We start from the raw sequence: 11,828 nt of genomic DNA on the forward strand, positions 1-11,828 counted from the left end.
GAATGTGTGTGGTTTCCCTCAGCTGATCTCAGGTTTTAACTCCAACTCCCTCTGTCTCTCCTCCTCCTCACTTCTCCAGATGCTACCGGGGTTTTGTCCAGAGACATTAAGGCCACACACACACACACACACACACACACACACACACACACACACACACACAAGCTTTAGTGCATCTGTCTCTATGTCTATGTCTATGTCGTGTCCTCTCGTCCTCTGTCTGTCCAGTTAAATCCCAGATCAGTGTCAGTGTCTTCTCCTTCCTCTCCTTCCTCCTCCTCCTCCTCTTCTCCTTCCTCTTCTTCTTCTCCTCCTCCTCCTCTTCTTCTCCTCCTCCTCCTCTTCCTCTCCTCCTCTGGAGCTGCCGAGCCGCCTGCAGCCAACGAGCACCAACACGAGGTTTAAATCTGATCCAGAACCGTAACGTGTGATGAGGAAACAGGATGCCAGCACCACCGCTGTCCCACTGACACTCCACCCCATTCATCCATTCATTCATCCATTTATTCATTCATTCATCCATCCATCCATCCATCCATCCATCCATCCATCTTCACTGACACTTACATGGTTTGCAATTTGAATTTCGTTTATACCTTGGTATGAATGACAATAAAGGTTAATTCATCCATCCATCCATTCATTCACCCACCCATCCATCTATCCATTGATCCATCCATCCATCCATTCATTTGTCCACCCGCTCATCCATTAATCCATCCATCCATCCATCCACTCATCCATTCACCCATCCATCCATTCATTCACTCTCCCATCCATCCATCTATCCACCCCCCCATCCATCTATCCATTGATCCATCCATCCATCCATTCATTTGTCCACCCGCTCATCCATCCATCCATCCACTCATCCATTCACCCATCCATCCATTCATTCACTCACTCATCCATTCATCCATCCATCCATCCACCCACTCATTCTTCATTCATCCACCCATCCATTCACCCATCCATCCATTCATTCACTCACTCATCCATCCATTCACCCATCCATCCATCCATCCATCCATCCACCCACTCATTCTTCATCCATCCACCCATCCATCAATCCATCCAGCCATCCATTCATTCATCATCCATCCATCAATCCATTGATCCATCCATCCATTAATCCATCCACCCACCCACCCATCCATTCGTCCACCCATCCATCCATCCATCCATCCATCCATTAATCCATCCATCCATCAATCCATCCAGCCATCCATTCATTCATCATCCATCCATCAATCCATCCATCCATTAATCCATTGATCCATCCATCCATTAATCCATCCATCCACCCACCCACCCACCCACCCACCCACCCATCCATCCATCCATCCATCCATTGATCCATCCATCTATTCATTCATTCGTCCATCCATCCATCCATCCATCCAGGAGGTCTTTCACCTCCTACCAGGCCATTGACCTAATAAGAATGTATTCTTAGCCATTCTTGCCTGGTTAAATAAAGGTTTACTACTACTACTACTCATTCATCCATTAATCAATCAATCCATCCATCCAGTACCCATCCATCCATCCATCCACCCATCCACCCATCCATCCATCCATCCATCCACCCATCCATTACCTGACTTGGCCCAGTTTGAGTGTTGTGTAACCAACAGAGTTGACCTTTAATCTGTATGTAAATGATGGAGCAGCAGCTCTGTTGGCTGCAGGACCAACAATTATAATCATTATAAACAGTAATAATAATATTGTTTAAACATGAAACAACATTTCATTTTCATGTTGGCTGGTTTTTGGTTCCTGAGGTGGTGTTACGTCTGACGGCTGAACACCGACTGATTCCTTCTGAGTTGCTGTTGCAGCAGCTGGACCTGAAGTAAAGTCTGTTTGCGGTACAGTAAACTGTTGACTTTGACTTTATACGCTGAATTATCTTCATAACAATGTGCAGCTGTCAGGATTTCATAACAGCAGAGTTATTACAGGAGTGAAATTTAACAAGGGAAGGAGTAGCACTGTGCTAACAATGGGCCATGTCATTCACTCCCACTTGAAGCTCTGGGATGTGGAACAAGTTAAAACAGATGCTGGAAAGTACCAGAAGCAACATCTGAGACATAAACCTTCATAACCTTCATATTGTGCTGGAATATCACAAACTAATATCAGATACATATGTTTCTGTAACAAGTTAAACAATAGTTTCCATGGGGACACGGAGCGCGGCGCCGTGTTGGTGACGGGTCACACAGAGTCTCTGATCCTGGATCTCCAGTTCTTCGCTCTTTCAAAGCCGTTTGTTCCACCTTGATAGTCCCTGATCGCCTGGTCGATCTCCTCTTCTGTGGTCATCACGAACGGACCTGAAGCAAATGAACACAACACAAGACAACACAACAAACATGATTTCACTAGTGAGACTCAGAGATGGACAGAGTACTCCACCTCAGTACTTGAGTAAGAGTACAAATACTACTGGTCAAAATTTACTCCGTTACAAGTAAAAGTAGCTCAGTCGACATGTTACTCCAGTAAGAGTAAAAAAGTACTTGCTTTTAAAGGTACTTAAAGCAGAAGTAAGCGATCCGGTCGTTTTGGCTAATGCTGCGTTCCAGGCAGGCTTTTGAAACCGTAAGTTACAGCTTCAAGTCACAACTTACGACTTTGTAGCGTTCCAGGCAACCCACTCGTGTTTCTCCGACCTGTTTTACCTGTGAAAGTCACTATAACGGCCACTCGTAACTTCTGACCCGTGAACTCGTACCAGATCGAACTGGTACCACTTCACAGGTCGGAAAAACACGAGTTACGAGTTGCCTTGAACGCACCATAACTTCCTGTCAGCCGATGGAGTTAGCAGCCCCCGCCCTCGTCATGGATCTATTGGTCCTCGTCCCTACGTCACCACATTCAGGCGCATCCCTTGGCTGCACACACAGAGAGGACTGCCCCTTTATGCCGTTCTCTCTCCTCATTGGATAAAACTTGTAGGATACAAGGAAAGTTTTCTCCTGGGCTCAGAGCAGAGCAGAGTGACTGACAGACCCGTGTTTCAGACCAAACACTCTATAGAAGTGATTGCTGTCGGAAGATAGAACTATTTAAGACTTAGATTAACACAAAAATATTGCTTACTTCTGCTTTAAGTATCCAAAAGTACATGCTTTTAAATTTACTTTAAGTAAAAATAAAAGTAAGAGTCAGAGTAAATGTCTTATTTTTCACATCAATGAATGACTCTAATAGTTTGTAAATGAATGTAAGGAGCTTTTAACTCTTGTTAGTGAGAATGAACTCTTTGAAAGCAGCTGCACTGATGTGCTGCTTTTAGGGGTTAGGGTTTCCTTCACAGACAAACACAGCTTGTGTCCAATAGGATTTTAGGAAAAAAAAAATAGCAGAACTGAAAGTAACCAGTACTTTTCAGCCTTCCTAGAAATTAACTCGAGTAAAAGTAAAAAATATTTGTCTTGGAAATGTATTCAAGTAAGAGTAATAAGTACCAAAGAAATCTAACACTCAAGTAAAGTACAAATCCTCTGGATATATACTTAAGTACAGTACTCAAGTAAATTTACTCCGTTACTGTCCACCCCTGGTGAGACTGACTTGAGTTCTGGTTAACCTCTTAATGCACGCCCCTATTTTTCATGTTTTTTGCCATAACGCCATGCCCAAGTTGTGAGCAGCACAGATCCCACATAGTTTAAGATTCAGAGATGTGCCTGGTATCATTGTAAAGGTAACAGTCTCAGGATTACTGTTAAGGTGTTTTTTTGATTCTGTGACTTTACTGACAAAAATGGCAAAGGTTAGAATGATTAAATTGTTTCCCCGCCCATAGGTTTGCCTATAGAATGACATGGGTACAGACATTCAGGGACCTCTCAGCAGGCTATAGACACAATTAGGCCACAGCCACAGGTCTTGGCTTCCTGCAGTCCAAATTTCAAGTCAAAAGACCAAAAGAAACAAAAAAAATACAACCGCTAAACTCCTGGCGCGCAGTAGAGGGCGCACCCCTAAAAGCAGTGGATTATAGAATTATACACCTATCTGCATTGTGTATTTCTATGCGGCGGAGCGGGTGGCGCGCACGTCGGATACACGAGGGTTTGTTTATCAGCAACCAAACGTGATGGCGTAGTGTCATACACCGTTGAAAACCTCAGACTATTGGCTAAAAGGTTATCTGCTTCATTTCACGGACAATTTCTATTGGCTCAAGCAGCTGTCAATCAAAGTCACGTTGTCAGTCTCATCGTCACGTGTCCTCATTGGCTTTCGAGACATGTCCCGGCCCATCCTCGCCACCGATTGGCTACTGAGTGGTGTCGTTTGAAGCAGGAAGACCTCACGGATGTAAACATTCAGTCACATGTAGTCACAGATCGCCGTGCAACTCGTAAAATGCGGTAACGGGGCCGGTTTTTGTTTTGATCCGCGTGTATTACGTTACGCATTGGACTAAACACATGGACATATTGAGGAAAATACTTCGGTTAGAAGGAAACGGATTTCATATTTCACAAGCATGGATACTTGGCAAGCTGTACAAACGGTCTTGTGTCATAAGATGGTCGCTGTAGATCAGCTGTGGATAAAGGGAAGACTTGAAAGGTATGTACGCATCATACGTTAGCTTAGCGGCTAGCCGACCTAACTGCTAATCCTGTTAGGGCTGTGAGCAACCAAAAAAATCATGGGTGGTCTTGAATTGATCGGGGCGATCTAAGCTTTCTAACAATGTATAACATGAATATATATGCTTAAGGGCTGCTGTTAAAAATGTTCGGGGGTAATTGATGCTAGCGCCACCTTCTGGAGCCGTACCGTGGGCGGTACAGCGTGCGTTAACTGGTTAATAAGGTGAAGGTAACTAAACTAACAACTGGATGACGTACCGCGTTGAACCACCGGCTCCTTGATCGGTTCTCCAGCAATTAACACGAAGTGGGAAACTTCAGAGCTCTGAGGAGAAGAAGAGGCAGAACTGTCACCGCTGGGTGTGTGTGTGTGTGTGTGTGTGTGTGTGTGTGTGTGTGTGTGTGTGTGTGTGTCAGAAAAACCTTCCATTTGTTATGTGGAAATCAGTTAATCACGATGACTGAAGAGAGAAAATTAAATATTTAAGTTGCACAGAAATGTTTTTCCCTTTGACTTTTATTTCCTTGGACAATCTGTGAAAGGAAAATCACTTTTCTGAAGGTAACGACAGAGCAGAGAGATATGAAGGTATAAACAACCAGAGAGGTCGGAAACCACTGCTCTAAAACATCATGATGAATGTGATTAAAGGGATACTTCACCCAAAATCGATAACTCACCAATCATCTACTCACCATCATGCCAAGGAAGGGTTTGGAGAACTTTCAGAGTCATCAAAACGCTTTAGGCGTTCCAGGGGGGGTCCGGCTGGCTACGGGTTTTCATATAATGGCGGTGGATAGAGTTCACTTTTGAATGGTCCAAAACACACACTATGAAACATCCAGATACCTCCATACTGCTCGTCTGTACTGACCCAAGTGTCCTGAAGCCAAGACATGGACAAGTTTTTAATGTGATCTCTGTTTTTAAAGGGATAGTAGCATTTTTTTTAAAGTGGGGTTGTATGATCTACAAATAGCCCCTAAGTACTTTAATTGCAGTAGAAGACTCTCTGCACTCCTCCCGTTAGCAACGCCAGCCCATAATAGCCCTGCCCAGAGATTTACAACATACAGTGTTGTGAATGGACCCAAAGAAACGGCCTATTTTCGTGGCCTAAAAGAGGTTTTACTTGAAAAAAAAATACACAGTTCCATTGTTCGCTATAATATAATTTTTTCCAGCCCTTCAAAATGCAGGAAAAACACAGTTTTTATTTGGACCTAACCAACTGATGATCGGCGGGCGCTAACCCTGGGCGGAGGGGTATGTGAGTTGGTTAGGTCCAAATAAAAACTGTGTTTTTCCTGCACTTTCCTGCCATTATATGAAAACCCGCCACCAGTTGGACCCCGCCTGGAACTCCTAAAGAGTTTTGATGACTCTGACAGTTCTCCAAACCCTTCCTTGGCATGACGGTGGGTCGACTTTGATTGCTGAATTATGGATTTTGGGTGAAGTATCCCTTTAAGTTGTGAGCAGCAGCAGTTTAGATTCAGGTCAACAGAACTATTGAGTCAGTAAAACTAAACGTGAAGCACAATATTGACAGATTTTTACATGGAACTGAAGAAAAGACTGTTACAACACATTTAACAAGATCCTGATCGGGAGTTAACAGAGTTTTACAGCTGTGAAAACATCTGGAAATCAAACAAATCCAGCTGCAACACAACAGCTGTTTTAGAGGAATTCATGTGATTGGATGAGAGAGCTGGATTTCTCCACTTTACAGGTGTTTCATTAACTGTTAATTAGCTTCAGCCTCCATTAATGTTTGTTATCTGTCTTAGATCCAATCAAAGGTATGAAAACATGTCCCTAAAGGCTTCGACTGTCCAGGACAAGTGCAGAGACAGAACTAGAATGTGTTGACGAAAAGACGAATAAGAGCAAATCCTAATTGGTTGTTGGTCGTTAACGAACACTGAGCTGAAACTGCGACCGGATCACAGCCGTGTGGATTTCCAGTCCAACAGTCCAACTCCCTCTCATGTGACTAAATGACTGTAACAGATGTCGTTGTGTATTACAGAGAAACATGAAGCTCATCACGATGAACTTTTCTGAATGGAGACACGAAAGCCTCCTCTGCTCTGACACCATTATTACTTTAAAACAGAAAACACACAAAGGGAAGGGAAGGGCTGAGGTGACTTAAAGTTGTTTTTTGTTGTGCGACAGACTCACGCAAACTTTGTGCAGTTACATATCTGTGGTGAGTTCATGTTTCTGGAGACACGACACATCAAACATCTGAGACCGAGGCGCTGCTGTACCACAGAGACAGACTCGTCCAGGGAAAACAAGAAGAACCGGGAAAACTTAAAGAAGTGACGTGTGAAGCTGGAAAAGAGGAAGGAGGTAGTCCTGTCATGGTTTTAAAGGGGAATTTCTGTTTTTTTTTTACAATCTTGACCTTATTTCTAGCACAAAATACGATCATTTACTGACCCAGATAACTTTGGTGTCATTACAAGTCGTTGTGATGAAATGAGCTCCAGCCGAGAGGCGCGTATATCCATATAATGTGAGTCTATGAATGCAGCCTCTAAATAACACATTATCTGCAGAGAAACTCCTTCATTTCACCAATATTTAGTTCTGATAGGCTAGTGCTATTCCCCTCTGAGTCCGGGGTTAGCTGTTATCAACGTCCGGGGTCTGTAGGTTGACTTACAGTGCGGCGCGGCTTGTTGCTACCGCTAATGCTACGGTTGGTTTCTGCGTGTTTCTGACTTGTCAGAACAAAATGAGCAGCTGGATGAAGTTCAGCTTCCACAGGCTTCCTCTCCTCAACCTGGACTCACTAAAGCTCCGGCTAGTTGAGATAAAAATGGACCCGAATGCCGAAGCAGAATGATTATTATCAGAATGAGCCGTGCGGCGCTCAGAGATGACATCATCCAGGTCAGAGGTCAGTAGGTCAACCTACAGACCCCGGATGTTGATAACAGCTAACCCCGGACTCAGAGGGGAATAGCACTAGCCTATCAGAACTAAATATTGGTGAAATGAAGGAGTTTCTCTGCAGATAATGTGTTATTTAGAGGCTGCATTCTGCTGCCCTGTAGACTCCATCATACGGATATACGCGCCTCTCGGCTGGAGCTCATTTCATCACAACCACTTGTAATGACACCAAAGTTATCTGGGGGAGGAAATGATCAGATTTTATGCTAGAAATAAGGTCCAGATTGTAAAAAACGGCAAATCCCCTTTAAGTTTTGAGGTTTTAGTTGTTTCCTTGTTTCCGTGTTGCGCTGTTACCATGGCGAAACAGCTCCACATGCTGCCGAGAACATGAAACGATGGAGGAAGCTTGTTTTGTGGCCTAAAATTAAAACTTAATGGTGTGAATTATCCTCAGCTTTCCATAAAAGTAAGAAGTCAAGGTGTTTAGGAATCACTAGTTTGGGTCATAGAGTTATAGTCAGTCACCTTGTTTTCAGCTTTGACTGCGTCTCCGTCTCCAAACACCACAGTGTGATGAGCCTCCACCTGCTGCTGCTCCTCATCCGGACCTGCAGAAGACAGGAAGACGCTCAACACTCCTTCAGTTTTGGAACCAGTTAATCTTTCATCCTCCACAACTGTAGCAATGGTGTAGTCTAATTTGTTGTAGTGGGTCAACTGCTTTTGAGGTGGAAACACTGTTCGCACCTGCATCACATAGACTACATCACTGATCTGTGTTCTACACTGCAAAAACTCAAAATCTTTCCAAGAATATTTGTCTTATTTCTAGTCAAAATGTCTCATTTCTAGTCAAAACAATCTCATTCTACTTAAAATAAGACTCATCACATTAAAAAGCAGCTTGTTTTTAGACACTTTTTACTTCTTTCAAGCAGATTATCTGAATCTGATAGTGGAGCAAGTTTTTCTTTCTTATTACAAACACAAAAAACTTGCTTTCACTGGCAGATTATTCTACTTATTTCAAGTGAAAATTAGTTTGAAACAAGTGAAAATTATCTGAAAACAAGATCATTTTTAGCTGATGAGTCTTATAGAGATTAGTTTTGACTAGAAATGAGACATTTTGACAAGAAATAAGACAAATATTCTTGGAAAGTTAGTGAGTTTTTGCAGTGTACACAACACACTCTACCTTTATGTTAGAGTCGGTAGTATTTTCCTAAAAAACAAAATATAGACTTGGCGTGTGGCGCTGTGGGCTTGTTTTTAAAAACCTTTATTTAAACTCGTTGGTCACTGAGTTTACAGCAGCAACAGAGCATAAAAAAACAACAGAGTATTATCAATGACGTTGAAAAACAATCATAGGGCGATTTACAAAAACCAGACATCAAACATTTAAACTCAGCATCAGAGGGAATAATCTCCAGCCCGAATATTCCATGAATCTGGAGTATCAAAAGAAAAGGCTGATTTACCGAGCTCTGAATGTACAAACAGACCTTAAGAGAAATCAAACTACTGGAACGAGTTGAATAAGATCCAGAGCGATGTTCTAGTAGGGATGAAGGGCCTTGAAAATAAACAGATACCAGTGTTTAATGCGAGGGAGGAGCAACCAACTCTTTCATATGGGATGCAAAGATGGGTGTCATTGTCATATCTATCCCCGGTAATAAATCTGAGAGCAGAGTGATAGATGAAGTCCAGAGGTTTGAGGGTTGTAGCTGCTGCACGTCTGTAAACAACATCATCACCTTAGTCCAAAACTGATAAAAAAGAAGGTATGAAACACAGAGAATGGACGCCGTCACGCCGGGAGAAATGGTGGAAAGACTCGAGCCCCAGGATGAGGATGATCCCGACACTCGAGAGCTTCACTCAGACGGATTTACTTTTCTACTCTGCTTGAGGTGGTAGCAGCAAATATTAAAGGTACATTGTGTAGGAATTCCTCCCATCTAGCGTTGTGGTTGTATATCGCAAGCAACTCAACGGTATTTTTCATGCTGCATTCACGTGAAATTGGGCAGACGGCAGACGGACGACAGCCGCTGTACGTAACGGCATAAACAAGCCTCTATGTAAACAAGTGGTCCGTCAGCACGAAGCAAAACAATACACGTGACAATATGTTGTCATGGCGATGTGGTATCGTTTTACCGTCTTTCTCTGGACTTCTGTGACTAAAATGACATCTGGTTTGTTAGCGACGGCCGTCTGCCCGACTGCAGGTGAATGCAGCATCAGTCAGTACGTTTACATGACACTTGAAAAAACCGAATTATTGCCTTAATCCGACTATAACTGGACAACTGAAGTGCAGGTAAACACCTTAGTCCGACTGAAATCGGAGTTGAGAACTCCGATTAAGACACCCAGATAATGCGATTGGAATTAGATTTTCTCCGTCATGTAAACACCTTAGTCGGAGTAGAACTGGACAATGCATGTGCGCATGCTCCACAACCGTAGAGACGGCACCAAGTGGAGCAGAGAAGCCGCCAAACCCCGCAAAGTAAAGAAAAAAACCCAACATCAGCGCCGATTCAATGCATTTCACACAGCGCGACCAGTGTTTTATTAAAAAAAAAAAAAGTGAGAGAGAGATGAAAAAAGGAAGCCCGTACCCTATTCTCAGCGTGAATCCGGCCCAGACTGGCGCGTCTGGTCGGGAACTGCAGTTGAGAATTTATTAATAAGCTTACTAAGTTGTTTATATTCAGTTTTTTAGGAGGTGACAGAAAAGTCAACAGGACAGGGGGCGTATTAACCTGCTGAAACGACGGGTGACACCATGAGGGGGCGATGGACCCCGTCAGTTATTCGGTTTTCTCAGTTGCATGTAAACTGAGACAAGGACAGAAGTCCGACTTGACGCCAAAATCGAATTTTGAGCCTAGCTGGATTAAGCTCTGCATGTAAACGTACTGACTGTAACGCTCCATTCCTCCTCACTGCGTTACCACGGTGACTGAGCCGACAGCTCCGGTGTCTCCGTTGAGTTTCCATGGTTTCCTACCGTCACGCTGCCACTGAAGGTAAAAACATGGCGACACCACATGGCAGCAGCACCGAGCTTACCGTCTCCATGGAGATATGAATGATATGAACGGCTCATTCAGAGCTGAAAGGAACACTTCACTTTGTTGACGGGGGGATTACTGGGGTTCCAGGCCGCCATTCCGAACGTTTACTTTAATGTGTCGGAATGTCGGCCCTTAATTATTTATGGAAAAGGGCTGCCATTCCAAACCTGAAAAAAGTCCGCCATTAAAAGGTTTAATGCACTGGGTTCTCACATTGCAGCAAATGCTTTGGTAGTACAGTGGTTAGAGCATCCGCCACCGACACGGGAGATCAGGGTTCGACTCCCAGAGGAGCTGCATATTAGTAGAGACTTTCTTGGCCTCTACCTGATCGTTTTACTAAACTTAACCAACTCCTTTCTACATTGCCTAAACCCAACCAAAGCACAGAGCAAGGACATTTATTTTTCAGCAGGAGCGCCGCGGCTGCATCAGACTCGCACCTGGGTGAAACTTCGGAGGGGGGTGGGGGGAGGGGGGGGCTGTCCCTGCGGCGCAATCGTCAAAGACGGTTTAAAAACCAAGACCTTCCATGAGGAGTCAGCTTCCTGTATGATGTCACTAGGCTTCTGCTCGGCCACGCCCCTTTAGAGAGACCAGAGGCAGCATAGAGTGTATTGACTCCAATGGGATTTAACGTGAACACCGATTATGGTCTGTCCTTTCTCCCCACAGTCACTTAAATAAATTTTGGACTCATTTTCCGCAAGCCACATCTCTTCTGAACAGTTTGACACCAAAATGGCAACTTTCAGACGGACACATCAGGAGAAAATCCACTTTGTTCCAGACCTGTCTCTGTCTCTACGACACACTCGCGCCAGATTTGGCACAGATCTCCTAGGCAACGTCAAACAAACAGCATATATATATAAATATCTCACTTTCATCTACCTACAAATTGTATAAATCCACACACACGTTCACAGACGAGGTGGTGACGGTTGGCCACGCCCACTTAGAGAGACAGGAAGTGTAACCATTTCATATCATTGGAGCAGCCGTTCATGGAGTATCTTTCCATTTATTTAATATCTTTGCGATCGTGTCAAGCCGGGCAGGAAGTCAAACCACGAGAGAATCCGGTCAATTTTCGAAATAAAACACATGGCAGACCGTCGGAATGGCGGTCCTTCGGAATGGGGGTCGCCCCCCGATTACTGGTTAATGAAAAACAGACTTTTG

General features: G+C 43.8%; 1 protein-coding gene across 1 annotated transcript in view; it reads right to left on the reverse strand.

Annotated features, from left to right (window-relative positions):
- Nucleotides 1-1,774: 1,774 nt before the first annotated feature.
- The window catches only part of pir (pirin), a 37,884-nt gene continuing 27,830 nt past the window's right edge, over nt 1,775-11,828 (reverse strand). The window contains exons 8-10 of the mRNA XM_085805151.1: nt 8,074-8,156; nt 4,887-4,953; nt 1,775-2,345 (exon numbers count right to left, since the gene is read on the reverse strand). Coding sequence (XP_085661277.1) covers nt 2,227-2,345; nt 4,887-4,953; nt 8,074-8,156 — 269 coding nt within the window. The 3' untranslated portion in view covers nt 1,775-2,226. The remainder of the gene's footprint in view (nt 2,346-4,886; nt 4,954-8,073; nt 8,157-11,828) is intronic.

This window comes from Trachurus japonicus, chromosome 3 (assembly GCF_045865225.1).
Source record: "Trachurus japonicus isolate A0001 chromosome 3, Traja_1.0".
Classification (NCBI taxonomy): domain Eukaryota; kingdom Metazoa; phylum Chordata; class Actinopteri; order Carangiformes; family Carangidae; genus Trachurus; species Trachurus japonicus.